This window comes from Calonectris borealis, chromosome Z, assembly GCF_964195595.1.
Source record: "Calonectris borealis chromosome Z, bCalBor7.hap1.2, whole genome shotgun sequence".
NCBI lineage: Eukaryota > Metazoa > Chordata > Aves > Procellariiformes > Procellariidae > Calonectris > Calonectris borealis.
This window is the reverse complement of record NC_134352.1, coordinates 35,095,988-35,123,344: the sequence shown is the minus strand read 5'-3', so window position 1 is coordinate 35,123,344 and position 27,357 is coordinate 35,095,988. Positions and strand designations below refer to the sequence as shown.

At 52.5% G+C, this 27,357-nt stretch overlaps 1 protein-coding gene across 6 annotated transcripts in view; it reads right to left on the bottom strand.

Annotated features, from left to right (window-relative positions):
- PRRC1 (proline rich coiled-coil 1) overlaps nucleotides 1-12,051 on the bottom strand; it is a 30,777-nt gene extending 18,726 nt beyond the window's left edge. Inside the window, exons 1-3 of one of the 6 annotated variants that reach the window (XM_075138367.1) lie at nucleotides 11,356-11,446; nucleotides 9,957-10,049; nucleotides 4,304-4,420 (exon numbers count right to left, since the gene is read on the bottom strand). In XM_075138367.1, coding sequence (XP_074994468.1) covers nucleotides 4,304-4,400 — 97 coding nt within the window. In that variant the 5' untranslated portion in view covers nucleotides 4,401-4,420; nucleotides 9,957-10,049; nucleotides 11,356-11,446. Of the gene's footprint in view, nucleotides 1-4,303; nucleotides 4,421-5,468; nucleotides 5,532-9,956; nucleotides 10,149-11,355; nucleotides 11,447-11,534; nucleotides 11,654-11,762 lie in introns of those variants that run through there. The other 5 variants (XM_075138366.1, XM_075138364.1, XM_075138368.1 and 2 more) reach the window with 5 other exon arrangements.
- Nucleotides 12,052-27,357: the final 15,306 nt, after the last annotated feature.

The window sequence follows — 27,357 nt, the reverse complement described above, 5'->3', positions numbered from 1 at the left end:
TTCAGATATTTTACAAATAAGTTTTGACCTGGTCTGCTTTTTTCCCTTAAAAGTGCATTTTAGTTCTGCTTGAGTTTGCATACACCATCAGTTGCGCTCAATTTTTAGTGATAGTATCTTGTAAGCCATGTTGCTTTTTCTTGCATGACCCTATTTGTCATAAGCTTAAGAAGATGAGTCAACATTTGGCTACTGAATTTTTAGCAGCTGAAGTCTGCCTCAGAAACTTCTAGCTAGTACTGTTCTTTCTGAGTGACCACTTAATCAACAGGAATAATGATGATGCAGGAAATGCCCACCTTTAAGAATAAAACGTACCCTCACTGTACCTGGGAGGGTGGGAGTTACTTCAGAGGTATAGTTCTATGAGATGGGTTGAGCACCAAGCAGCCCTCTCTTCCCTGGCACCCAGCCTCCTAATCCCTCTGCTTTCTCTGTTTCAGTCTGGCCCTCAGCTGATCCTGAGATAAACCAATTTTGCTCTCTAAACCAAATTTAGCCAGAAATTTAAGTCAAAAAACCAGAAATAACCATTTTTGATAGCAGTAAATTGTTGCATCAGCTCAAACATCTCAGTGGCTTCAGCCTAAACATCAACGATAGTCAAATGATATACCGATTGGCACTAATGCAGTAGTCTCCAAACTTTATCAGTGTCCTGGTTTCAGCTGGGACAGAGTTAATTCTCTTCCTAGTAGCTGGTATAGTGCTGTGTTTTGGATTTAGTATGAGAATAATGTTGGTAACACACTGATGTTTTACTTGTTGCTGAGCAGTGCTTACACTAAGTCCAGGCCTTTTCAGCTTCTCATACTGCCCTGCCAGCAAGGAGGTTGGAGGTGCACAAGAAGCTGGGAGGGGACACAATCAGGACAGCTGACCCGAACTGGCCAAAGGGATATTCCATACCATAAGACATCATGCTGAACAAAAAAACGGGGGGAGCTGGCCAGGGGGGGACGGACGCTGCTTGGGAACTGGCTGGGCATCGGTCATCGGCTGGTAAGCAACTGCATTGTGCATCACTTGTTTTGTAAACTCTTTTATCATTATTATTATTATTTTCCCTTCCTTTTCTGTCCTATTAAATTGTCTTTATCTCAGCCCATGGGTTTTACCTTTTTTCCAATTCTCTCCCCCATCCCACTCGCGGGGAGTGAGTGAACGGCTGTGTGGCATTTAGCTGCCTGCCAGGTTAAACCACAACAATCACGCGCACCTACCAGTAAAAAATTTCTGAGGGCCCCCCCAATATATAAAATTTATTTATTTATAAATTATTTACATGTACCACTGTACTAGTACATTATGTATATTATAAAACATACACAATAGAAATTTTAAAAGGATGAGATAAAGATTAATGAAAAAAAATTACAATAATTTTTTATTTATTAACAATACAAAAACTTTTCTGCTCCGACAGAAAATTGTTTTATTAATATACTATTAATATAATAATATAGTATGTTAATAATGGTTAACATACTATATAATACAATTATTAATAATAATTGTTAGTGTGAGCAATGTGATTGAAGAGCCTCACTATTTCTTAAATCTTAGTTTAACACCTCATGATATAGCAATTTGAAGGTCTGGTTCTATGTTCAGATAATTTCAATACTTGGCTTTAATGGCTATCATAGCTGGAAAAGATACCTCACAAAGATACATATATCTAAATGGAAGAAGTGCATTGTTGGCTGTGCTTACTAAATCATGTTATTCGTTTTCCACTCTCACTCCCCAATTATGTACACGTTTTTCTTGAAATTCAGCTAGCAAATTTCCATCATCCCTGATGTCAACCAGTTGTTCTGGCAAACTAATCAGAAGGTGTTGCACTTTGGTATTTTTAACAAATGGGTTCAAAACCCACTGAAAGTCTTTGGCAGATTTTCACACAGGTCAGGAAATTCTCTTTGCAAGTTTATGAGTACAGATCTGACAGTTTTATACGCGACACTTGCATTGTTTTTGACAACAGGATTGCATAACTATGGAAACATTTCCAAATATCAATTTGCAAAATGCTCTCTCAAAAGCATGACTTTCTTACAAAAAGTAGTTACTGTTATCACTCCTTGTTAAAATGCCACCTTTATCTTGAAATCATGAGTGCATTTTTTTTTGAAATATCTACTAGGTAGCACACTGCTGACAGCCACCTGTCATCACAGAAAATGTCAGCAAATCTGGGAGACTTGTCTTTTTGTAAAAGAAAAATGTTCATGTCATCTTTAAGTTCAACAGCTCTTTTAAACACCTTGTCACATGACAACCAGCAAACTTCTGTACGATACAAAAAAAATCCATGATCACTCCCTATCTCATTACAAAGTATGGTTAAAAAAAATCTACTATTTAAAGATCATTTTTATGAAATTAACCACATCGATGACATCCTGTAGCACTTTTTGCTGCAGTAGCTTGCCTATGAATGAGGTAGTGAATAAATTTTATGTGTGGTGATACCTCTGTAACCTTATTCCAGAATCCATTTTCATCCCAGTCAAAGCAACTGCTCCATCAGTGGTTACACTTACACAGTTTTAATAAAAACATTGCTTTTATCAAAGAAGTCCTTTACTGTTGAGGATATATCTTCTCCAGCACATCCCTCCTTTAGCATTTGACAATAAAGTAGTTCTTTGTGTATTTTATTATTGAAACAGAATTTAGCAAAAACCATAAGCGGAGACATTAGGAATATCTTTACTTTCAGGCAACTGCATAGCAAACTCCCACGCTGTGTTATTTGTTCTAATACTTGTTTCTTCAAACCTTCAGCAATGTTTTCTATGCATCTTCCAACAGTATTTGCTGACGAATGCATTTTAGTTTGTCACCATATTGTTTTCCATGTATTATTTCAGACATTTTTACCATGTCAGGAAGAACAAGTGTTTCCCCAATGTACATAGCTTTTTGTCTTCACTATTAGGTAAGAAATCTCCAAAGAGGCTTCTAAAGATTTATCATGAAATTTACCAAAATTTTTTAAGTACTGGATTGAGTACTGTATGACTTGAAACATTACCAAAAAAAGTTGTAGAGGTTTGTTTCCATGTTCTGCTTAGCTTTTAGATGTCGTGCTAATCATAGTGGCTTCATACTATCCTTAGCTAATATCTCAAGGCACAATATACACTTAGGGCAAGGTTCATCGTTAACAGTGGCAGATGTAAATTTATATTTCAAATAGTGCTCTTGAAAATTTTGACTTTTTTTGGCTGACTTTTTGTCAGATCTGATTAGATTGTTAGCCATATTACGAGGTAAAAACAATGGCAAAGAGCTCATACTAGGAGTCGGAGAAGTGTCAGATCTTCCATTTTGTTGTTGTTTGTTTGTGCTCGCATTACTAACAGTATTTTCAATCCGTGGTCTCTTTGCAGGAATCTTTTTTAAGTCACTTGTCCATTTTGTGAGGGTTAGTATAGTTAAAACTAGATAACATAATTCATAAATCCGCTTAAGCAGGCAGACAAACTGCAAGGCATCACAATATGATGAAAGTGAGCAAACGAGTGAGGGTGCCACTGTCAACCCCTTTGCATTGTGGAACACCCACTCTTCCCTCAGGGCACATGAATGTCCAATGTATGGACCAACTGAGTGAGGACACCAGTATCACGCAGTATATTAAATATTAGTAAAGCTTAATTTCTTTCTTAATTTTTTAGATAAAAATAAATATTAATGGGAGTTCTAATATTTTCTTACCACACACCAATGGATTGCCTTGCACACCCCCTGGGATAAGGGCACCCCACTTTGGAGTCCACTGCACTAGTGTGACTCAAGACAACAATACCAGATATGGCAGAAAATTAAATATTTGATATTCAGAATACGGTGTTCAGATTACTGAAAAATCAGATAAAGTGCTTTGATTACCATCCAGAATATTAAAGACTAAGTGATTATCCAGGTTTACCACTATCCCCCTACAAGACTGTAAATTTGTTATGTTTTTAACTCCCTTCTACGCTGCTCATCTAACTGTGTACTGTAATGGAAGGTATTATTTCCATGGCCCCACAACCTTAAAAAACACAAGCGCATCCACATGACTTCATAAAAAAGTTTCAAGAATAAAAAAATGTTTTAAATATTCTGTGTGTCAGATGCATGTCAGATAAGAAGCACACTTCCATGATTAAGAAACAATTCAAATTCTTCCAATTAGTCTGGAGAAGAGCACTGTAATTATGCTGATTGCAACATTTTTGGATGAATTGTTGTGCTTCAAAAGACATGAATAAATGTGACCAACTTGCTGAGGAAGTTTCTGTACCTAATGAGACAGGTGTAGCAGCAGCAGTAGCAGCCCCTGCTGTGCTTGGTGGGGGCGTACCAGGTGGCGTTGTCTCTATTCCACTCTCTTCCATCATTTTTCTTCAGCTACAAAAAGCTGTGAGGGAAAAAAAAGAGCGTACCTTGAGAAACATGGGAAAAGATTTTAAATTAGAATGTAAAGGCCACAGCACAGTGATTTACATTCCTAAACAGAGCAGGTAATTCAAATGCCAATTCTAGAAAAAAGAAAAATATTGACTGATCTCAACTACGTTATTATCCAGTATGTCTCATTTCTCCTGTATCTTCCCTGTATTTTTAGCACTGTGATAACACCTCAGACTCCAAGCTTCTTTCTAAAAACCTTACTGGGCATGCCCAGTTACTGCTTCCAATATATACTGGTGGTACGTAGATGAGTAATAATAGAGAAGTAATTACACATTGCAAACCCCATATCCCATTGCAAGAAAAACTTAACTACAGGGTAGTATTTTGCTGCATTATTCAGCTGTAGTAACTCAAACAAGGACCTGTTATTTTCAGAGCTGATGCATGACAGGATGCAAAACGTGGCAAGAGGCGAGACAGAGGACCGAAGTCTCCCCCTCCTGGCAGCGAAGAACCACGACCACCCAAGAAGTTGTAGCCCTCTCGGGCTTAAGCACTTCAGCGGCTGCGCCTGAGCATTTTGCTGAACACCACAAACAGCAGCATAGCTGGTAACAGCCCAGGAGTCCTGACTCCGAGACCTAAGCTCTAATCCTGACCTTGTCTACCTTAAAGCAGAAGCATTTTGGGCTCAGCTGAATAACCTCCAGAAAAGCCAAATGCAACCAGCTGAAATTCACTTCCAACATGAATAAAATTACATTGAAATTAATTTACACTGAACAAGTTTTCCAGTACAAACAATTCCTGTAAAATCCAAATACCATGCTACTCTGGTGATACTACCAGAAATGAAAGTAATTGAAAACTTTGGCTTTTATTTTGAAGGTCAGGTTATGTTGGAAGTATCTTTTAATATCTCTGAGTAAACCTTTAAAATATACTACTACTGGAAAAGTAAAGCTATATGCTTATTTAAAAATCTTAGATTAATGTAAAAGGGCTTAGGAGAAGAAAAGGAGAGGGGAAAAAATTAAGACTTTCACGAACACCTGGAGATTTTTGTTCTTCAGTGCAGAGGCAGCTAACAAAAAACTCTGCTTCCTCCCAAGTCTGGTAAACTAGACAGCAATGATTTGTACCACTGAAGTAACAATTCTTAAGGAAATTTTAATGAAACGTGTATGAAAAATAGATAGACTCAAACATTTTCCACCATATCCATTAAATCAGCAGCTACTGAGGACTACCAGCTTATTCTCTTTAACAATTTACACAGGAAAAGGCTTAGATAATGTGTTGAGTAAAAATACCCTATCTATATAAAAAGAACTCCACTTACAAAAATACAGGGGCTTTCCTCTCTTTCAAAAAAAAAAAAACCCTCATTGCCTCATTTTTATTTTACATGTATATACAACTCTTAAGTTTAGTATGGAGGAAAAATTACTGTTATTACCAAATTGAAAAAATCCAAAAAGTAGGATGTCAATGTTAGTCTTGACAGGCTTACAAAGAATCTCAAAAACAAATGAAAGCATGAAAATCACATAGGAGAAATTATAGTCCCTCTGACAAACCAGTATGCTTTGCATAAGTGATTCAAGATTAAACGTTTGAGCCCAGCCTCAGAAAGCAAGTAAATGTGGTTTATGTGTAGCACTCTTCTTGAAAACTCTTGTGACAGGGGGATTTTAGGTTCCGAGTACTTCTTCAATTTATTTAAAAGCTTCTCTTCAGATGGGATGAAAGGGTCAATAATTGCCTGGTGGTAAACAGACTGTCCTTGCAGAATGAGCACATCTCATCATCCCTTAGACAGGAACTGCACAGTCTTCCGTTAAACTTCACTACGCAGAAGAATTTGCAATAATAAGATTTTGATTTTTAATCAAGCTACAGAAGTTTACATTCCCCCTCACAGAAGTATTTCTAAAGTCATTCTTCCAATTACACACTGCAAAGCAAGAAAAGAATTTTCCATTGTGCAACTAAAGTAATCACTGACGAAAACCTCCTAGAAACATTTTATTTTAATAAGGCTTTTTTAATCTGCTGCTTGATTTCACCTAATGCCATGATTAAAAACTGCTAAGAGGTGCTTACTACTTAAAATAAATACTGCAGCCCTGTAGAATGACTGAAAAAGTTCCACAGAGCAGCTTTTCAAAAACCCAGTACAAAGCTTTTTCAAAGCTTCAGAGATCTATTAAAGTTGGGGACGGGGTGGGGAACAACCTCCCCAGAAAATAACCAAATTGACATCTGGAAAGTTAGGAATTAGTAGAAATGTAAATAACTCTGTAGCTGCTTTTCTCTATTAACTTTACAATTAGAAGAGTGAAGCGAGCATTAAACAGAAACATCGATCCCAAACTTGCAAAAATTGAGTCGGTTGCTGAAATATAATGATAAAAAACCCCATGGACCTGACTTAAAATTTTAATTTTAAAAAAGTAAAAATCAGTAGTTTCACATTTTCTCCTCTCACTTGTAAGCCTCTCTGGGAAAGCCAACCATCTGCAAATTCAGCCTGACCAGGAGATGGAAGCTTGAGCGGGGAATCCTGCCAGTTGTAGGGCTTATTTCCCCTCCCTTGGGATTTTGCAGGTCCAGGTACGCACCCCTAGGCAATGGGTCCCAGTAAGCTGGATACCCTCAGAGTGATGCCCAGTCAGAAGCATACTGCTATCTCCCTTCTGTTCTGGCTTAAATTTTATCCTTTGACCCTAATACATCCCATACTCTTTCATATATTGTCCACTATAAACAATTGGGGTTTTGCCACTAGCTGGGGAAAAGACGACCTCTCCCTACCTTTTGTTGGAAGAGTAGACAAATTCCTTTATTCTCTCACATAACGCACAACCGCAATACCCTACAGTATTTTCCTCCCACTGAAGTTTTTCCTTTACTCTTTTCCCTTTCTATCTACCTACCACCATGCCAGTTAGACAACCCTGAAGCCTAAATGCTCCTATTTTCTTTTCCCTTTAGCTTACCCATTCCCCATTCCCTCACACAACCATCAATCTCATCGTGAAGTCCTGACCTGGCAGGGTCTACCATGAAGCCTGCACAAGTAACAGCTTTCTAGAGACTGAATTCTCAACATCAGCCATTTGTAGTTTGCACATGCTGCATGAAAAAACATAAATAATTAAGAAAAAAAAATAAGGTTAAGGAGAAAGATAAGACATGGGAGGAGGGAATACACAAAAGGAAAAGAAAGCAAAAAGTACAATAGGTGTAATTGGAAGCTAGTAGCTCATCGTGTTGAAAGAATCCAGCACTACATATAATTAAAACTGATCCTAAAGGATATATGGTTTAACACTTGAATCTAAATGGCCTACCTGAAACCAGTTATACGTGAGAAATTGGGAAGCACTGGCATGGAAGAAGAACATGGGGAGAAAAACACAAGCAATCCACAGTCTTAACAGTGTTAGCTCTCAGCAAAGTTTCCAGTAAGGGTTTCCAACTTCCCTTAGGGGAGTTGCAGGGAGAAAGTTCCCCAGTAAGATCAACCTACAAATCCTTAATGACTGCTAGGTGTGGAACTGGACTGTCTTTTCAGTGATTTTTAAAAAAAAAAAAGTAATAATTCTTCATAGTCCAAGCCACAAACACATAATTTGCAGCAAGTAGCACCTGACAATTCAGCCTAACTTCTTAAGAAAGTGACTCTTGTGCCTTCTTGCAAACTAGAACATTTTGTATTACTAAATTGAAAAGACAAAGGAGAAACTCTGAGACAAGCAAATTGGAGCATGTGCAATTAGGTGAAAATAACAGCAGCACTGTCATCCAGTGATTTGTGATCATAAATTGGTTTCATAAATTTGATAATCTCGCCACATTTAGCTAGAGGAAAATCTTGTCTTACACTTATACGAAAGTAAAAAAGAAGGGATATGGAAAAGAGAAATACAGAAAAACACAGAAAAAACATATTCCCAATAATCAATCATCCTTAAAATAACCCCTTTAAGAAGTAGAAGCATGAATTTTGTTAGGCTTCCATCTATTATTTGGTTAAAAAAAATAACCCCTGTCCATACTAATGAAGACACTATGGGGATGATGTTAAACCCCCACATTACAGAAAGAAAATATAGTATACCCACAAGCTCTATGCCTAGTTAACTGATAACTATATTTTACTGATTCTCACAGCTGAATCTCATCCGTTAACCTAAAGCCAGATCTCAGCCATTAACATAATTCCCAAATGCAAAGCCTGTGTATATTGAAGGCTAAAGTTCTGACTGAAAGTTTTAACAGGGCTCCTGTTAAAAGCAGGAATGAAATAATATGATTTGGAAACTAAAAGGCTGAACTGGCAAATTATGCATCTTTTGACTTAAGTTTAATAGGAAGTAATTACACTTGCGCTAATATTTTGCCATAATCTTAACATAACTATACTGCAAAAGCATTTTTCAGGTTATTACTCTAAAATATAGAAATTCACAGTTAACAATAAGATTACTTACAAATGCAGATTAGCAAATTTCACATGGATAAAAACACATTATCTAGAAATCAGTCATACTTCAAAGTTTATAATGAGGCTATATTTTCAGTCATCCTTAATTAACCCCTTCTTGTATTTCAGTAGATGCTCCTGCCAACAAAAAACCCCACAATATACTTAAGAACCCTAAGAGGCAAAACTGTTCTCTAAACAAAGCCTAAAATGAAACAAAACCACAGCTGGAATACTAAATTCAAATGCTATTAAACTTCTCGTCTTAATCATAATAAGCATAACTATTTTAATTAAGTGTGTGGAACAGTACTGGTTACACAAATTGTTAATGGCTAAGCACAATTTGACAACTGTCCAGAATAAGGAGCAGTCATTTATTTATTTATTTGAACAAATCAAGTGTTTGGAGCCATTCCCAGTGCAACAACCTCTTCAAATAAAATGTTACATCCTAGGTTGCATTAACTGATAGACAGATTCACAGGCACATACTTCTATTCAACAGGAGAGAAATCAAAGGGGAAAAAAGTCCAAGAACTCATAAAGATACAAACAAGAGAGATTAAAATCAGAATGATCAAGAAGAAAGCAAGAAAGAAAATGACAAAAGAAAAACCTTCAGCTATTAAAGATGGAGTGAAGCTGACATCAATGAAAAAGACAACACCTTTTAAAAAAAACAAAACAGAAACACAGTTGAACTGGAGGTATATTAAAGTTTCATCTCAAAAATCCCTCACATTGATTTATTCCATTCCACAAAGTCAGGGGTAACACTTCCTTCAGACTCTGGTCTGTTAAATGAAGGCAGGTCCCAGAGGACATATAAAGACTCACTGAAGCCAAAGGAAGGGCATAGAGGGATCATCAGTTTAATCACCGAGTGTTAAATGACTTGTTCTAAAGTCCAAAGCCTTAAAGAGAGGTACGGGGGGGGGGGGAGAACAGAACTCTCCTATATCTGTTTTATATTCATAGCATAAATAATGTTAATCACAACACCCGCATCACATATTCACCTTAAAAAAAAAAGAAGTCTGTTTACCAAGGAGAATCCAGTATGCCTCAGACCTCACGCAGTACCAAGATAGCTCGAAACACCAGGCATGCCAGAAGGCTTGGTCTTGTCTTGAGACTACTGCAGATACAGTTATTGCAGTCCATAGATACCATAAAACCCAGGAAGTTCCACTTTTCTAAAAGCTTCCTAATCTCTAAGAATTATTTTGTTTCCCACATTCTTAGTGCCATTGCCAACCCTGGGGATTTGTTCCAGACCACACGCACCCTTACTATCAAATATTTATTTTTAAATATCTCAAAGCTTATGTAGCTCCACAGACCACCTAGTTCCAGATCACTGATGACCACAGTTAGAGACCTACTGATCTAGTATACAACTACATAAAACCATCAAAAAACCAGCTAAATTAAACCACATACAAATTTGCACCAATAGGTATATCATATGACGTGATGCAACAGCTCCAGCACTTTCAGAGGTTTTTCCCCAAGAGAAATAATGCTTTTTTCATGTGACAATAAAAATAAATCAATCATACAAATAAAGGGCAAATCACTTCAACAAAGCTTCCAGAGACATTATAGTAACTAATAAACCTCCTGAAGCACCATGTCTGTCAGATACCAACAGATCCTCAAGGGTGAGGATTTCCACTGTCAATCATGCCAATTCAAGCTGAAACCACATGGTTTTACCAGGACCGGCATTTCCATCCCTAGCTGCAAGGCTGGAACACACAGACCTGAGGCCAGGCATCCAAACTCTCTACAGTGCCTGGAGGAAGTCCGGCTGCTTGGAGCAGAACAATATACATGACCTAGCAACGTACTGGAATTGGAAATTCTACGGAGTGCTGGTCCATGTGTGTCTTTGCAATGCCACCAGTCACTGAGACAGCAAGGAATCCTGCTGTAAGGACTCTGATCTGCATTCATAGCCCACGACCTTCACCTTACAAGCCCCAAAGCGTGTTCCTGTCACCAGGAAGGACAGGAGCCGCTGCCGCCCTTTAGAAGGACAAGATGGTTCAGAACAAGAGGAATAAGCCAGAGTGCACATAGCAGGGTCAGGCCCCTGGCTGCTCTCCAGGACTGAGGCTGGTGAGGGGCCGACACTGTGCAGCCCCAGGTGTGCCGCCCAAGGGGCAGAAGCGCCCGGGCGGGAGGTCTCGGGACGGCTCCCGGAGCTCGGCCCGGGGCCTCTACACACGCAAACACACGCACACACGCAGTCGAGGTGGCAGCCGCCCCGCAGGGCCCCAGGCCGACGGGCCGCCAGAGCGGCGCGGCCTAGCCGGGCAGGCCAGGCGGAGCGGCGCGGACCCCGCCGGCATTGCCCCCCTCTCCCGGGGAAACACCTCAGCGGTCCCCCGCCTCCCACGCCACAGCCTCCCACACTGCCCTCGCCCTGGCCTCCGGACCTGCCCCAGCCGCTTCGCGCCCCAACGGCACCCAACGGCACCCGGGAGCGCGGGGAAGCCACCGCAGCGGGACGCCGCCGCCGCCCGGCCTAGCCCAGCCCTCCAGCCACTCCCTCCCCGCCGCCGGGGACGACGGGTGCCAACGCGTCCCCTCTGCCCGCCACGACACGCGGCCTCACCGGACCCAACCGCCAGCGCCCGCCACGGCCCGGCCGACCGCGCTCGCCTCGCGGGGAAGCCGCGCCCCGGGCCCCGCCGGCGATGAATGGAGGCACCGACCGGCTCCGCCGCCGACTACAGCTCCCAGCGGCCGCAGCGGCCCCGCCCCGCGCTGCCACGTCTGCTGCGGCGCTGCCTAGCGACCGAGCGTGCCCCCATGCCCCTTCCGTCGCGCTGCCGCCGCGCACCTGGGCGCCCCCGGGTCCGGAGCAGCGCGTCCTGCGGCCGCGGGCGGGCGGTGCCGCTCCTCGCGCGACGTGCCCCTCGCGGGGCTCGGTCAATGCCTCCAAAATGGCGGCAACGGAGAGCAAGACGCCTCTTTTGCCACGTTCGCGGGCGGCCGCGGGGAGGTGCCGCCGTGCGCTGGGGGCGGGGGGGGGCAGGGCGGGCCAACGAAGTCTGCCTGACGCGGGGTACAGCTGTTGGGGCGGTGCGCGGGCTCGCTTACCCTCCCTTCCGCCGCCATATTTGGGCGCTGTCGCACGCTCACGCCTGCGCAGCTCATCGGCTGCGAGGGTATCGGGAGTTCCTCTGCCGCCTTTCTTTGGCTAGAGGGTAGAAAAAATTACGTTATGGACTTAAATTTTACAACCTAAACAAGCCATCAGGCACGCTTTCCTAGACTTCTAATTATGGGAATTTAAAATATATTTTAGTTACAATGGCATATATTGCATCCTTTCTTGACACAAGAACGCAATGCTCAGGGACATCATAATGTGCTATCTTCCCCCCGAGCCAGAAGGCACAAGGGTGATCCCCTCTGCTCAGCACCCATCCGGCCTCATCCGGGCACTACGTCCCATGTGGGGTCCCGCAGACAGGTTGACAAAGCAGAGGGGCTGAGGGGAGGCAAGGAGGGTCTGTGGGGCTGGGGCTGGTTCAGCACGGAGCAGAGAAGGTGTCGGGGCACCTCACAGCACACCCCAGTGCCTATGGGGATCTCTGCATCAAGGGGATGGGGACAGGCTCTTCCCAGCACTGCCTGGTGGGAGGGTGAGAGACGGTGGCATCTCCTGAAGCTAGAGAGGTTGAGGCTGGAGATACGGAATCAAAACCAAAATCCCTGTGAGGATCAGGAAGCACTGGAGGGGGTTGCCCAGAGAGGTTGTGGGATCCCTGAGCCTGGAGGTCTTCAAGACCTGAGTGGCCACAAGCCAGAGCACAACCGTCACAGGCCTGTCAAGGGATGCTCGCTGAAGTCCTGCGAGAGAAAGCATTGCCAGTGGGAAATGTAGCAAAGGTTTCCAAAGGGGCAACAGCTTCCAGAAGGTTTTGACTTTCTGGTTTCATTTGGTTCAGCAGCTTTCGCAAACATTTATTTAGGATAGAATAGAATAGTTCCAGTTGGAAGGGACCTACAATGATCACCTAGTCCAACTGCCTCCTCACTCCAGGGCTGACCAACAGTTAAAGCCTGTTATGAAGGGCGTTGTCCACATGCCCCTTTTTAAGGCACTGACAGGCGCGGGGCATCGGCCACCTCCCTAGGAAGCCTGTTCAGTGTTTGACCACCCTCTTGGTAAAGAAAGCCTTCCGAATATCAAGTCTGAACCTCCCCTGATGCAGGTTTGAAGCATTCCCACGCGTCCTGTTGCTGAATCCCAGGGAGAGCAGCAGCTCCCTCTCCGCTTCCCCTCCTCGGGAAGCTGTAACTAGACAAAGTCCTTAGCTGCTCCTCACAGGACATTCCTTCCAGCCCTTCCACCAGCTTTGTTGCCCTCCTCTGGATGCATTCAAGTACCTTCACACCCTTTTTAAGCTGTGGGGCCCAGAACTGCACACAGAAGGGCACACAATGCTCCTTTGGCCTTTCTGGAGCTTTTGGGAGCGCCAATTTTGTCTAGGGCATCTTAAGCATCTTAAGCCTATGAATTGGAGCTAATACCACTGCTAAGCCATCTCGGTAAAATTACCAAGACCCGTGGCGCTGTGCTCTGGGGAGAGATGCACTCAGAGAGCACAGGTGCAGCCCCATGAGAGTCAAAGCAGGGCAACGAGGCTGTGCAAGACCAGAGGGAGAAGCCCCATGGCACTCTGCTGAAGACAACGAGAGGAAGGGGTGGGCCTAGCCCCAGGAGAAGGGGGAGAAAGCAGCACGGGGCGGGATAGCAATGCCACCTGCACTGTTAGTAACACCGAGACTTTTTCTGCAGTTTTCAGGCCTTTATTTTCTTTTATCAGTGCCTGATAACTAGCGGGCCGGGAGCCCTTGAGGGCCAGCGCGTGCCCCAGCTGCTGGCCCAGCCCTGGTTTCGGCAGCGCCTGGGGCGTTCTTCTAGTGCTGCCGGCGGGGTGGCCTCTTCTTGGCTGGAGAAGAGGCCTCGGGGCAGCCGGCCCTCCTCTTCGGGGGTCGCCGGGGCCCCCCAGGGGAGCGTTCCCTGCCCCGGCTGGAAGTAGATGGAGGTGCCGCGGCCGCCTCGGGCTCCTCCTGGGGCCCCTCTTGCTCCCCAGGGAGAGGAACGGAGGCAGAGGGAGGGCTGCTGGGACCCCCACGAAGGGCGGCTGCTGAGGTGCTGGGGCGCTCCTCTTCGTCGGCTCCAGCAGGGCTGACGGATGCGGCTGGGCCAGGGGCAGGAGACCCCCTTTGGGAGGCAGCAGGGCCAGGGGCAGCCACGGGGCTGCCCTCCCGCACCTCGGCAGCATGGCCGTCCCCCAGGCCCAGCAGACGGCGGGCCTCCCTGCTGCACCGTTGCACGGCGACATCAATAAGCGCAGATGTAGCCGTGCGGTTTTGGAGGGAGGCCTCCAGCAGCCGGACCAGGAGATCTTCGTCGAGCCGGGCGAGAACCAGGAGGGGCATGACAATGTCCTCCATTATGGCTGCCCGCGAACGCCCGTTCCCCGAGATCAGCTCCTGACGCAGCCAGGGCAGAAGGGCCTGGAGGAGAGCTGGGTGGTCCCGGAAAAGGGATGCCCAGGTGCTGGGCTGGAGGCCGCCCAGAGGAGCCCTGGGCACCATCCCCACAGGCTGTCGTTCTGTTGCGGCAGGGCTGTGGGCAGCTGGACGGCCAGGAGCTCCTCCTGCCTGGCGGGCGACGACTGATGGCGCCGCAGATGGTGTGACGACATGCTCCGCGAAGTCGTCGTCCGCCCGCACCGAGTGCACGATGGAGAGGATCCTCCTCTTGCAGAGGGGGCACTCGGGCTTGCTCTCAGCCCACCGCAGGATACATGGGTAGCAGAATTGGTGGAGGCAGGGCATCACGTAGCTGGCCTCCTCCCAGCTGTCCAGGCATATTGGACAGCGGTTGTCCAGCTCCATGGCCATGCTCTCCACTCGCTGCGGTGGGCTAGGGGGAGCTGGGGATGTCGAGCCGCTCCCTCTCACCGGCTCTGCAGCAGCGGGCGTCACGCTAGAAAAGGAAGAGAGGCCACGGTCATTGGCTGGCCTGGGGAGGGGAGGAAGAAATGCCCAGGTCCCTCAAGAAGGAAACCCTCCCAGCTGCTCAGGGTGAGGTTTCCCCTCCCAGCTCACCTCTGCGGCTGCGAGCGCAGCTCCTGGGTGCCCCGGCTGCCTGAAGCTGGCAGGGCCGGGGAAAGTCCTCCGACGGCTCTGGGGTCGGGCACCGAGAGCTGCAACAAACAACTCCCCGAGCACGACACCAGCACCAAAGGCCTCGCTCAACACTCCAAACCTCGCAAACTGCTCAGCCGGAGTGCGGGCACGAGCCGGCTGGCTGAGACTCGGCGCCCGAATATGAGCAGCGAGGGACGCCTGGTCACAATGCATCGCTCAGGGACGTCACAATCCATCACAGTCCATCAGCTGGAGATGTCTCGGTCCATCCCTCGGTGACAACCGAACCCATCGCTCAGGGACTCGGTGACATCAGAACCCATCGCTTGGTGACATCACTGTCCATTGCTCAGGGACGTCACAGCGGGCCATCCTCGCCAACGGTGCTCGCCCCGGCAGCGCTGCGGCCCCAGCCCACGCGTCTGGGGTTACCGCAGTGCCAGTGCCCGCTCCATCCCCCATCTCTTGTCTTGTGCTCGGCATCGGTGTCTCACGCCCGTCACCGAGGCCTCGGCCGTGTCTTCCCAGGGCCCCGTCAGGCCGCTCGGGCCGGGGCAGAGGTCTCCAGGCCCATGCGGCAAGAGGGTTCACTTGGTGACACCTCGTGCCTCCCGGGGAGGCTGCAGGACAAAGTGCCACAGCTCTGCCCACACCCCAGCACTGCTGGCCAGCCCTCTGGGCTCCCCTGCTGCCTCCCACGGGGGTCACAGGCAGCACTTGGCTCGCTCTGGGGGGTTTTCTCCTATCTTTCCCCCCGAGCCAGAAGGCACAAGGGTGATCCCCTCTGCTCAGCACCCATCCGGCCTCATCCGGGCACTACGTCCCATGTGGGGTCCCGTAGACAGGTTGACAAAGCAGAGGGGCTGAGGGGAGGCAAGGAGGGTCTGTGGGGCTGGGGCTGGTTCAGCACGGAGCAGAGAATGTGTCGGGGCACCTCACAGCACACCCCAGTGCCTATGGGGATCTCTGCATCAAGGGGATGGGGACAGGCTCTTCCCAGCACTGCCTGGTGGGAGGGTGAGAGACGGTGGCATCTCCTGAAGCTAGAGAGGTTGAGGCTGGAGATACGGAATCAAAACCAAAATCCCTGTGAGGATCAGGAAGCACTGGAGGGGGTTGCCCAGAGAGGTTGTGGGATCCCTGAGCCTGGAGGTCTTCAAGACCTGAGTGGCCACAAGCCAGAGCACAACCGTCACAGGCCTGTCAAGGGATGCTCGCTGAAGTCCTGCGAGAGAAAGCATTGCCAGTGGGAAATGTAGCAAAGGTTTCCAAAGGGGCAACAGCTTCCAGAAGGTTTTGACTTTCTGGTTTCATTTGGTTCAGCAGCTTTCGCAAACATTTATTTAGGATAGAATAGAATAGTTCCAGTTGGAAGGGACCTACAATGATCACCTAGTCCAACTGCCTCCTCACTCCAGGGCTGACCAACAGTTAAAGCCTGTTATGAAGGGCGTTGTCCACATGCCCCTTTTTAAGGCACTGACAGGCGCGGGGCATCGGCCACCTCCCTAGGAAGCCTGTTCAGTGTTTGACCACCCTCTTGGTAAAGAAAGCCTTCCGAATATCAAGTCTGAACCTCCCCTGATGCAGGTTTGAAGCATTCCCACGCGTCCTGTTGCTGAATCCCAGGGAGAGCAGCAGCTCCCTCTCCGCTTCCCCTCCTCGGGAAGCTGTAACTAGACAAAGTCCTTAGCTGCTCCTCACAGGACATTCCTTCCAGCCCTTCCACCAGCTTTGTTGCCCTCCTCTGGATGCATTCAAGTACCTTCACACCCTTTTTAAGCTGTGGGGCCCAGAACTGCACACAGAAGGGCACACAATGCTCCTTTGGCCTTTCTGGAGCTTTTGGGAGCGCCAATTTTGTCTAGGGCATCTTAAGCATCTTAAGCCTGTGAATTGGAGCTAATACCACTGCTAAGCCATCTCGGTAAAATTACCAAGACCCGTGGCGCTGTGCTCTGGGGAGAGATGCACTCAGAGAGCACAGGTGCAGCCCCATGAGAGTCAAGGCAGGGCAACGAGGCTGTGCAAGACCAGAGGGAGAAGCCCCATGGCACTCTGCTGAAGACAACGAGAGGAAGGGGTGGGCCTAGCCCCAGGAGAAGGGGGAGAAAGCAGCACGGGGGGGGATAGCAATGCCACCTGCACTGTTAGTAACACCGAGACTTTTTCTGCAGTTTTCAGGCCTTTATTTTCTTTTATCAGTGCCTGATAACTAGCGGGCCGGGAGCCCTTGAGGGCCAGCGCGTGCCCCAGCTGCTGGCCCAGCCCTGGTTTCGGCAGCGCCTGGGGCGTTCTTCTAGTGCTGCCGGCGGGGTGGCCTCTTCTTGGCTGGAGAAGAGGCCTCGGGGCAGCCGGCCCTCCTCTTCGGGGGTCGCCGGGGCCCCCCAGGGGAGCGTTCCCTGCCCCGGCTGGAAGTAGATGGAGGTGCCGCGGCCGCCTCGGGCTCCTCCTGGGGCCCCTCTTGCTCCCCAGGGAGAGGAACGGAGGCAGAGGGAGGGCTGCTGGGACCCCCACGAAGGGCGGCTGCTGAGGTGCTGGGGCGCTCCTCTTCGTCGGCTCCAGCAGGGCTGACGGATGCGGCTGGGCCAGGGGCAGGAGACCCCCTTTGGGAGGCAGCAGGGCCAGGGGCAGCCACGGGGCTGCCCTCCCGCACCTCGGCAGCATGGCCGTCCCCCAGGCCCAGCAGACGGCGGGCCTCCCTGCTGCACCGTTGCACGGCGACATCAATAAGCGCAGATGTAGCCGTGCGGTTTTGGAGGGAGGCCTCCAGCAGCCGGACCAGGAGATCTTCGTCGAGCCGGGCGAGAACCAGGAGGGGCATGACAATGTCCTCCATTATGGCTGCCCGCGAACGCCCGTTCCCCGAGATCAGCTCCTGACGCAGCCAGGGCAGAAGGGCCTGGAGGAGAGCTGGGTGGTCCCGGAAAAGGGATGCCCAGGTGCTGGGCTGGAGGCCGCCCAGAGGAGCCCTGGGCACCATCCCCACAGGCTGTCGTTCTATTGCGGCAGGGCTGTGGGCAGCTGGACGGCCAGGAGCTCCTCCTGCCTGGCGGGCGACGACTGATGGCGCCGCAGATGGTGTGACGACATGCTCCGCGAAGTCGTCGTCCGCCCGCACCGAGTGCACGATGGAGAGGATCCTCCTCTTGCAGAGGGGGCACTCGGGCTTGCTCTCAGCCCACCGCAGGATACATGGGTAGCAGAATTGGTGGAGGCAGGGCATCACGTAGCTGGCCTCCTCCCAGCTGTCCAGGCATATTGGACAGCGGTTGTCCAGCTCCATGGCCATGCTCTCCACTCGCTGCGGTGGGCTAGGGGGAGCTGGGGATGTCGAGCCGCTCCCTCTCACCGGCTCTGCAGCAGCGGGCGTCACGCTAGAAAAGGAAGAGAGGCCACGGTCATTGGCTGGCCTGGGGAGGGGAGGAAGAAATGCCCAGGTCCCTCAAGAAGGAAACCCTCCCAGCTGCTCAGGGTGAGGTTTCCCCTCCCAGCTCACCTCTGCGGCTGCGAGCGCAGCTCCTGGGTGCCCCGGCTGCCTGAAGCTGGCAGGGCCGGGGAAAGTCCTCCGACGGCTCTGGGGTCGGGCACCGAGAGCTGCAACAAACAACTCCCCGAGCACGACACCAGCACCAAAGGCCTCGCTCAACACTCCAAACCTCGCAAACTGCTCAGCCGGAGTGCGGGCACGAGCCGGCTGGCTGAGACTCGGCGCCCGAATATGAGCAGCGAGGGACGCCTGGTCACAATGCATCGCTCAGGGACGTCACAATCCATCACAGTCCATCAGCTGGAGATGTCTCGGTCCATCCCTCGGTGACAACCGAACCCATCGCTCAGGGACTCGGTGACATCAGAACCCATCGCTTGGTGACATCACTGTCCATTGCTCAGGGACGTCACAGCGGGCCATCCTCGCCAACGGTGCTCGCCCCGGCAGCGCTGCGGCCCCAGCCCACGCGTCTGGGGTTACCGCAGCGCCAGTGCCCACTCCATCCCCCATCTCTTGTCTTGTGCTCGGCATCGGTGTTTCACGCCCGTCACCGAGGTCTCGGCCGTGTCTTCCCAGGGCCCCGTCAGGCCGCTCGGGCCCGGGCAGAGGTCTCCAGGCCCATGCGGCAAGAGGGTTCACTCGGTGACACCTCGTGCCTCCCAGGGAGGCTGCAGGACAAAGTGCCACAGGCTCTGCCCACACCCCAGCACTGCTGGCCAGCCCTCTGGGCTCCCCTGCTGCCTCCCACGGGGGTCACAGGCAGCACTTGGCTCGCTCTGGGGGGTTTTCTCCTATCTTTCCCCCCGAGCCAGAAGGCACAAGGGTGATCCCCTCTGCTCAGCACCCATCCGGCCTCATCCGGGCACTACGTCCCATGTGGGGTCCCGCAGACAGGTTGACAAAGCAGAGGGGCTGAGGGGAGGCAAGGAGGGTCTGTGGGGCTGGGGCTGGTTCAGCACGGAGCAGAGAAGGTGTCGGGGCACCTCACAGCACACCCCAGTGCCTATGGGGATCTCTGCATCAAGGGGATGGGGACAGGCTCTTCCCAGCACTGCCTGGTGGGAGGGTGAGAGACGGTGGCATCTCCTGAAGCTAGAGAGGTTGAGGCTGGAGATACGGAATCAAAACCAAAATCCCTGTGAGGATCAGGAAGCACTGGAGGGGGTTGCCCAGAGAGGTTGTGGGATCCCTGAGTCTGGAGGTCTTCAAGACCTGAGTGGCCACAAGCCAGAGCACAACCGTCACAGGCCTGTCAAGGGATGCTCGCTGAAGTCCTGCGAGAGAAAGCATTGCCAGTGGGAAATGTAGCAAAGGTTTCCAAAGGGGCAACAGCTTCCAGAAGGTTTTGACTTTCTGGTTTCATTTGGTTCAGCAGCTTTCGCAAACATTTATTTAGGATAGAATAGAATAGTTCCAGTTGGAAGGGACCTACAATGATCACCTAGTCCAACTGCCTCCTCACTCCAGGGCTGACCAACAGTTAAAGCCTGTTATGAAGGGCGTTGTCCACATGCCCCTTTTTAAGGCACTGACAGGCGCGGGGCATCGGCCACCTCCCTAGGAAGCCTGTTCAGTGTTTGACCACCCTCTTGGTAAAGAAAGCCTTCCGAATATCAAGTCTGAACCTCCCCTGATGCAGGTTTGAAGCATTCCCACGCATCCTGTTGCTGAATCCCAGGGAGAGCAGCAGCTCCCTCTCCGCTTCCCCTCCTCGGGAAGCTGTAACTAGACAAAGTCCTTAGCTGCTCCTCACAGGACATTCCTTCCAGCCCTTCCACCAGCTTTGTTGCCCTCCTCTGGATGCATTCAAGTACCTTCACACCCTTTTTAAGCTGTGGGGCCCAGAACTGCACACAGAAGGGCACACAATGCTCCTTTGGCCTTTCTGGAGCTTTTGGGAGCGCCAATTTTGTCTAGGGCATCTTAAGCATCTTAAGCCTATGAATTGGAGCTAATACCACTGCTAAGCCATCTCGGTAAAATTACCAAGACCCGTGGCGCTGTGCTCTGGGGAGAGATGCACTCAGAGAGCACAGGTGCAGCCCCATGAGAGTCAAAGCAGGGCAACGAGGCTGTGCAAGACCAGAGGGAGAAGCCCCATGGCACTCTGCTGAAGACAACGAGAGGAAGGGGTGGGCCTAGCCCCAGGAGAAGGGGGAGAAAGCAGCACGGGGCGGGATAGCAATGCCACCTGCACTGTTAGTAACACCGAGACTTTTTCTGCAGTTTTCAGGCCTTTATTTTCTTTTATCAGTGCCTGATAACTAGCGGGCCGGGAGCCCTTGAGGGCCAGCGCGTGCCCCAGCTGCTGGCCCAGCCCTGGTTTCGGCAGCGCCTGGGGCGTTCTTCTAGTGCTGCCGGCGGGGTGGCCTCTTCTTGGCTGGAGAAGAGGCCTCGGGGCAGCCGGCCCTCCTCTTCGGGGGTCGCCGGGGCCCCCCAGGGGAGCGTTCCCTGCCCCGGCTGGAAGTAGATGGAGGTGCCGCGGCCGCCTCGGGCTCCTCCTGGGGCCCCTCTTGCTCCCCAGGGAGAGGAACGGAGGCAGAGGGAGGGCTGCTGGGACCCCCACGAAGGGCGGCTGCTGAGGTGCTGGGGCGCTCCTCTTCGTCGGCTCCAGCAGGGCTGACGGATGCGGCTGGGCCAGGGGCAGGAGACCCCCTTTGGGAGGCAGCAGGGCCAGGGGCAGCCACGGGGCTGCCCTCCCGCACCTCGGCAGCATGGCCGTCCCCCAGGCCCAGCAGACGGCGGGCCTCCCTGCTGCACCGTTGCACGGCGACATCAATAAGCGCAGATGTAGCCGTGCGGTTTTGGAGGGAGGCCTCCAGCAGCCGGACCAGGAGATCTTCGTCGAGCCGGGCGAGAACCAGGAGGGGCATGACAATGTCCTCCATTATGGCTGCCCGCGAACGCCCGTTCCCCGAGATCAGCTCCTGACGCAGCCAGGGCAGAAGGGCCTGGAGGAGAGCTGGGTGGTCCCGGAAAAGGGATGCCCAGGTGCTGGGCTGGAGGCCGCCCAGAGGAGCCCTGGGCACCATCCCCACAGGCTGTCGTTCTGTTGCGGCAGGGCTGTGGGCAGCTGGACGGCCAGGAGCTCCTCCTGCCTGGCGGGCGACGACTGATGGCGCCGCAGATGGTGTGACGACATGCTCCGCGAAGTCGTCGTCCGCCCGCACCGAGTGCACGATGGAGAGGATCCTCCTCTTGCAGAGGGGGCACTCGGGCTTGCTCTCAGCCCACCGCAGGATACATGGGTAGCAGAATTGGTGGAGGCAGGGCATCACGTAGCTGGCCTCCTCCCAGCTGTCCAGGCATATTGGACAGCGGTTGTCCAGCTCCATGGCCATGCTCTCCACTCGCTGCGGTGGGCTAGGGGGAGCTGGGGATGTCGAGCCGCTCCCTCTCACCGGCTCTGCAGCAGCGGGCGTCACGCTAGAAAAGGAAGAGAGGCCACGGTCATTGGCTGGCCTGGGGAGGGGAGGAAGAAATGCCCAGGTCCCTCAAGAAGGAAACCCTCCCAGCTGCTCAGGGTGAGGTTTCCCCTCCCAGCTCACCTCTGCGGCTGCGAGCGCAGCTCCTGGGTGCCCCGGCTGCCTGAAGCTGGCAGGGCCGGGGAAAGTCCTCCGACGGCTCTGGGGTCGGGCACCGAGAGCTGCAACAAACAACTCCCCGAGCACGACACCAGCACCAAAGGCCTCGCTCAACACTCCAAACCTCGCAAACTGCTCAGCCGGAGTGCGGGCACGAGCCGGCTGGCTGAGACTCGGCGCCCGAATATGAGCAGCGAGGGACGCCTGGTCACAATGCATCGCTCAGGGACGTCACAATCCATCACAGTCCATCAGCTGGAGATGTCTCGGTCCATCCCTCGGTGACAACCGAACCCATCGCTCAGGGACTCGGTGACATCAGAACCCATCGCTTGGTGACATCACTGTCCATTGCTCAGGGACGTCACAGCGGGCCATCCTCGCCAACGGTGCTCGCCCCGGCAGCGCTGCGGCCCCAGCCCACGCGTCTGGGGTTACCGCAGTGCCAGTGCCCGCTCCATCCCCCATCTCTTGTCTTGTGCTCGGCATCGGTGTCTCACGCCCGTCACCGAGGCCTCGGCCGTGTCTTCCCAGGGCCCCGTCAGGCCGCTCGGGCCGGGGCAGAGGTCTCCAGGCCCATGCGGCAAGAGGGTTCACTTGGTGACACCTCGTGCCTCCCGGGGAGGCTGCAGGACAAAGTGCCACAGCTCTGCCCACACCCCAGCACTGCTGGCCAGCCCTCTGGGCTCCCCTGCTGCCTCCCACGGGGGTCACAGGCAGCACTTGGCTCGCTCTGGGGGGTTTTCTCCTATCTTTCCCCCCGAGCCAGAAGGCACAAGGGTGATCCCCTCTGCTCAGCACCCATCCGGCCTCATCCGGGCACTACGTCCCATGTGGGGTCCCGTAGACAGGTTGACAAAGCAGAGGGGCTGAGGGGAGGCAAGGAGGGTCTGTGGGGCTGGGGCTGGTTCAGCACGGAGCAGAGAATGTGTCGGGGCACCTCACAGCACACCCCAGTGCCTATGGGGATCTCTGCATCAAGGGGATGGGGACAGGCTCTTCCCAGCACTGCCTGGTGGGAGGGTGAGAGACGGTGGCATCTCCTGAAGCTAGAGAGGTTGAGGCTGGAGATACGGAATCAAAACCAAAATCCCTGTGAGGATCAGGAAGCACTGGAGGGGGTTGCCCAGAGAGGTTGTGGGATCCCTGAGCCTGGAGGTCTTCAAGACCTGAGTGGCCACAAGCCAGAGCACAACCGTCACAGGCCTGTCAAGGGATGCTCGCTGAAGTCCTGCGAGAGAAAGCATTGCCAGTGGGAAATGTAGCAAAGGTTTCCAAAGGGGCAACAGCTTCCAGAAGGTTTTGACTTTCTGGTTTCATTTGGTTCAGCAGCTTTCGCAAACATTTATTTAGGATAGAATAGAATAGTTCCAGTTGGAAGGGACCTACAATGATCACCTAGTCCAACTGCCTCCTCACTCCAGGGCTGACCAACAGTTAAAGCCTGTTATGAAGGGCGTTGTCCACATGCCCCTTTTTAAGGCACTGACAGGCGCGGGGCATCGGCCACCTCCCTAGGAAGCCTGTTCAGTGTTTGACCACCCTCTTGGTAAAGAAAGCCTTCCGAATATCAAGTCTGAACCTCCCCTGATGCAGGTTTGAAGCATTCCCACGCGTCCTGTTGCTGAATCCCAGGGAGAGCAGCAGCTCCCTCTCCGCTTCCCCTCCTCGGGAAGCTGTAACTAGACAAAGTCCTTAGCTGCTCCTCACAGGACATTCCTTCCAGCCCTTCCACCAGCTTTGTTGCCCTCCTCTGGATGCATTCAAGTACCTTCACACCCTTTTTAAGCTGTGGGGCCCAGAACTGCACACAGAAGGGCACACAATGCTCCTTTGGCCTTTCTGGAGCTTTTGGGAGCGCCAATTTTGTCTAGGGCATCTTAAGCATCTTAAGCCTGTGAATTGGAGCTAATACCACTGCTAAGCCATCTCGGTAAAATTACCAAGACCCGTGGCGCTGTGCTCTGGGGAGAGATGCACTCAGAGAGCACAGGTGCAGCCCCATGAGAGTCAAGGCAGGGCAACGAGGCTGTGCAAGACCAGAGGGAGAAGCCCCATGGCACTCTGCTGAAGACAACGAGAGGAAGGGGTGGGCCTAGCCCCAGGAGAAGGGGGAGAAAGCAGCACGGGGGGGGATAGCAATGCCACCTGCACTGTTAGTAACACCGAGACTTTTTCTGCAGTTTTCAGGCCTTTATTTTCTTTTATCAGTGCCTGATAACTAGCGGGCCGGGAGCCCTTGAGGGCCAGCGCGTGCCCCAGCTGCTGGCCCAGCCCTGGTTTCGGCAGCGCCTGGGGCGTTCTTCTAGTGCTGCCGGCGGGGTGGCCTCTTCTTGGCTGGAGAAGAGGCCTCGGGGCAGCCGGCCCTCCTCTTCGGGGGTCGCCGGGGCCCCCCAGGGGAGCGTTCCCTGCCCCGGCTGGAAGTAGATGGAGGTGCCGCGGCCGCCTCGGGCTCCTCCTGGGGCCCCTCTTGCTCCCCAGGGAGAGGAACGGAGGCAGAGGGAGGGCTGCTGGGACCCCCACGAAGGGCGGCTGCTGAGGTGCTGGGGCGCTCCTCTTCGTCGGCTCCAGCAGGGCTGACGGATGCGGCTGGGCCAGGGGCAGGAGACCCCCTTTGGGAGGCAGCAGGGCCAGGGGCAGCCACGGGGCTGCCCTCCCGCACCTCGGCAGCATGGCCGTCCCCCAGGCCCAGCAGACGGCGGGCCTCCCTGCTGCACCGTTGCACGGCGACATCAATAAGCGCAGATGTAGCCGTGCGGTTTTGGAGGGAGGCCTCCAGCAGCCGGACCAGGAGATCTTCGTCGAGCCGGGCGAGAACCAGGAGGGGCATGACAATGTCCTCCATTATGGCTGCCCGCGAACGCCCGTTCCCCGAGATCAGCTCCTGACGCAGCCAGGGCAGAAGGGCCTGGAGGAGAGCTGGGTGGTCCCGGAAAAGGGATGCCCAGGTGCTGGGCTGGAGGCCGCCCAGAGGAGCCCTGGGCACCATCCCCACAGGCTGTCGTTCTATTGCGGCAGGGCTGTGGGCAGCTGGACGGCCAGGAGCTCCTCCTGCCTGGCGGGCGACGACTGATGGCGCCGCAGATGGTGTGACGACATGCTCCGCGAAGTCGTCGTCCGCCCGCACCGAGTGCACGATGGAGAGGATCCTCCGCTTGCAGAGGGGGCACTCGGGCTTGCTCTCAGCCCACCGCAGGATGCATGGGTAGCAGAATTGGTGGAGGCAGGGCATCACGTAGCTGGCCTCCTCCCAGCTGTCCAGGCATATTGGACAGCGGTTGTCCAGCTCCATGGCCATGCTCTCCACTCGCTGCGGTGGGCTAGGGGGAGCTGGGGATGTCGAGCCGCTCCCTCTCACCGGCTCTGCAGCAGCGGGCGTCACGCTAGAAAAGGAAGAGAGGCCACGGTCATTGGCTGGCCTGGGGAGGGGAGGAAGAAATGCCCAGGTCCCTCAAGAAGGAAACCCTCCCAGCTGCTCAGGGTGAGGTTTCCCCTCCCAGCTCACCTCTGCGGCTGCGAGCGCAGCTCCTGGGTGCCCCGGCTGCCTGAAGCTGGCAGGGCCGGGGAAAGTCCTCCGACGGCTCTGGGGTCGGGCACCGAGAGCTGCAACAAACAACTCCCCGAGCACGACACCAGCACCAAAGGCCTCGCTCAACACTCCAAACCTCGCAAACTGCTCAGCCGGAGTGCGGGCACGAGCCGGCTGGCTGAGACTCGGCGCCCGAATATGAGCAGCGAGGGACGCCTGGTCACAATGCATCGCTCAGGGACGTCACAATCCATCACAGTCCATCAGCTGGAGATGTCTCGGTCCATCCCTCGGTGACAACCGAACCCATCGCTCAGGGACTCGGTGACATCAGAACCCATCGCTTGGTGACATCACTGTCCATTGCTCAGGGACGTCACAGCGGGCCATCCTCGCCAACGGTGCTCGCCCCGGCAGCGCTGCGGCCCCAGCCCACGCGTCTGGGGTTACCGCAGCGCCAGTGCCCACTCCATCCCCCATCTCTTGTCTTGTGCTCGGCATCGGTGTTTCACGCCCGTCACCGAGGTCTCGGCCGTGTCTTCCCAGGGCCCCGTCAGGCCGCTCGGGCCCGGGCAGAGGTCTCCAGGCCCATGCGGCAAGAGGGTTCACTCGGTGACACCTCGTGCCTCCCAGGGAGGCTGCAGGACAAAGTGCCACAGGCTCTGCCCACACCCCAGCACTGCTGGCCAGCCCTCTGGGCTCCCCTGCTGCCTCCCACGGGGGTCACAGGCAGCACTTGGCTCGCTCTGGGGGGTTTTCTCCTATCTTTCCCCCCGAGCCAGAAGGCACAAGGGTGATCCCCTCTGCTCAGCACCCATCCGGCCTCATCCGGGCACTACGTCCCATGTGGGGTCCCGCAGACAGGTTGACAAAGCAGAGGGGCTGAGGGGAGGCAAGGAGGGTCTGTGGGGCTGGGGCTGGTTCAGCACGGAGCAGAGAAGGTGTCGGGGCACCTCACAGCACACCCCAGTGCCTATGGGGATCTCTGCATCAAGGGGATGGGGACAGGCTCTTCCCAGCACTGCCTGGTGGGAGGGTGAGAGACGGTGGCATCTCCTGAAGCTAGAGAGGTTGAGGCTGGAGATACGGAATCAAAACCAAAATCCCTGTGAGGATCAGGAAGCACTGGAGGGGGTTGCCCAGAGAGGTTGTGGGATCCCTGAGCCTGGAGGTCTTCAAGACCTGAGTGGCCACAAGCCAGAGCACAACCGTCACAGGCCTGTCAAGGGATGCTCGCTGAAGTCCTGCGAGAGAAAGCATTGCCAGTGGGAAATGTAGCAAAGGTTTCCAAAGGGGCAACAGCTTCCAGAAGGTTTTGACTTTCTGGTTTCATTTGGTTCAGCAGCTTTCGCAAACATTTATTTAGGATAGAATAGAATAGTTCCAGTTGGAAGGGACCTACAATGATCACCTAGTCCAACTGCCTCCTCACTCCAGGGCTGACCAACAGTTAAAGCCTGTTATGAAGGGCGTTGTCCACATGCCCCTTTTTAAGGCACTGACAGGCGCGGGGCATCGGCCACCTCCCTAGGAAGCCTGTTCAGTGTTTGACCACCCTCTTGGTAAAGAAAGCCTTCCGAATATCAAGTCTGAACCTCCCCTGATGCAGGTTTGAAGCATTCCCACGCGTCCTGTTGCTGAATCCCAGGGAGAGCAG